Source organism: Pinus tabuliformis, chromosome 5_1 (genome assembly GCF_031772625.1).
Source record: "Pinus tabuliformis cultivar Carrire ecotype Pingquan chromosome 5_1, CPIR1, whole genome shotgun sequence".
NCBI lineage: Eukaryota > Viridiplantae > Streptophyta > Pinopsida > Pinales > Pinaceae > Pinus > Pinus tabuliformis.
Window position 1 is genome coordinate 576240121 of NC_142305.1, and position 1494 is coordinate 576241614.

At 40.1% G+C, this 1494-nt stretch overlaps 1 protein-coding gene across 1 annotated transcript; it reads left to right on the forward strand.

Moving 5' to 3' along the window:
- Positions 1 to 295: 295 nt before the first annotated feature.
- LOC149166144 (uncharacterized) lies at positions 296 to 1126 on the forward strand. The gene has a single exon (XM_089430062.1). It carries the CDS (start codon positions 296 to 298, stop codon positions 1124 to 1126), a length of 831 nt encoding a protein of 276 aa, XP_089286188.1.
- The last annotated feature ends 368 nt before the right edge of the window (positions 1127 to 1494 follow it).

A 1494-nucleotide genomic window follows, 5' to 3' on the forward strand; every position in this document is an offset into this window, starting at 1 on the left:
AGTTGATTGCAGAGGATTGAGGGGATCATTCCTTGTGTTGTTTGGACCAGGTAGGAACTAACTATATTCTCTTTCATTTCATTCTCTTTATCTCCTATTTTAGTCAAGAACATTTTAGGGTTTTGAGGTCCCTAGGGTTTCCTTTTCTAATTCAGGAATTGAAATGGTAATCATATGGAGAGAACGAGAGCATGAAGAACAAGATATCATAGCCTTGAGTAATCAGGGAACAATCGAGGCCCTAAGAAATTGTGGGTTACTCAAGTATTTCCAGTTATCCAACATGCAACAATAGATGGATCTTTTACAGTTCCTTGTTCAATCATGGGATCCGATCGATCAATATTTTCACATTCGGGACAAAGAGGTCCCTTTTACCATCGATGATATATACTTCCTAACTGGACTGTCAAGGCGGGGTGCCCCCATTTCACTAACAGGTCTTGCCCACGGGGGTAGACCAGTGAAAGATTATGTGCGACAGTTCTGTAGGCAGGGTGCCCAGCCTAGCAGAGACGGAAGGATACTTATAATGTGGAAGAGATTCGTTGATGATACCTTCAACTTATGGTCCCATGGTAGGGAAAAGATAGCTTCTTTCTTTGAGCATATTAATAACCAGTCTGATTCCATTAAATTCACCATGGAATGTGAGGTTAATGGAAGCTTACCCTTTCTTGATGTTCTCATCTCAAGAAAGGATGATGGTTCTTTCTCCCACCAGGTGTTTCGTAAGAAAACCCATAGTCAACAGTATCTTCATGCTAAATCTCATCACTTTCCAACCCAGCAATTAGGTGTTCTCAATACTCTAGCTACTAGGGCTATTCAGGTTCTGGATGAAAACCATCCGATGAATGAGAAACACCATCTTTCTAATGTCTTCAAGAAGAATGGTTATAGTAAGTTGCAAGGTTTCAGAGCCCTTTTAAAAGCTAGTCAGAGACCTACTTCTAAAAAAGAGGTTAGGGTGGCCTTCAATGTCCAACTTCCCTTTATCCAAGGGATGCCTGACAAAATTGTTAGGATTCTTAAGAAGCAAAAGATTGGCTCCACCTTTAGACCTTTTAAAACCATTCGTAGCTCTTTAAGATCTATCAAAGACCCTATTGATCCAAATGCATGAAAGGTTTTTATTTAATTCCATGTTCGTGTGGAACCCCCTACATCAGTGAGACTGGTTGTTCCATTTCACAAAGGATTCAGGAGCACATAGCGGACCTTAAGCAGTGTAGGACCCGATCATCTGCTCTAGCTGAACATGTTGAATTAACGAAGCACCATATTTGCTTAGAGGATTCTAGGGTCCTCGTGAGGGTTGATCATTTCCATCACCGAAAATTAAGAGAAGCCATTGAAATTGAAAAGAGGAGAAAAACTCTTAATAGGGACGATGGATGGAAGTTAAGCAGCTTGTGGGTCCCTTCTCTTTGTTCTTTCCCTTGTTAGTTTCCTCCTTTTTTTTAAAAGTAAATTATAATAACAAAATATTAG

Coding starts and splice junctions, on each gene's coding strand:
- LOC149166144 (XM_089430062.1), top strand. CDS start 296: ATGGATCTTTTACAGTTCCTTGTTCAATCATGGGATCCGATCGATCAA.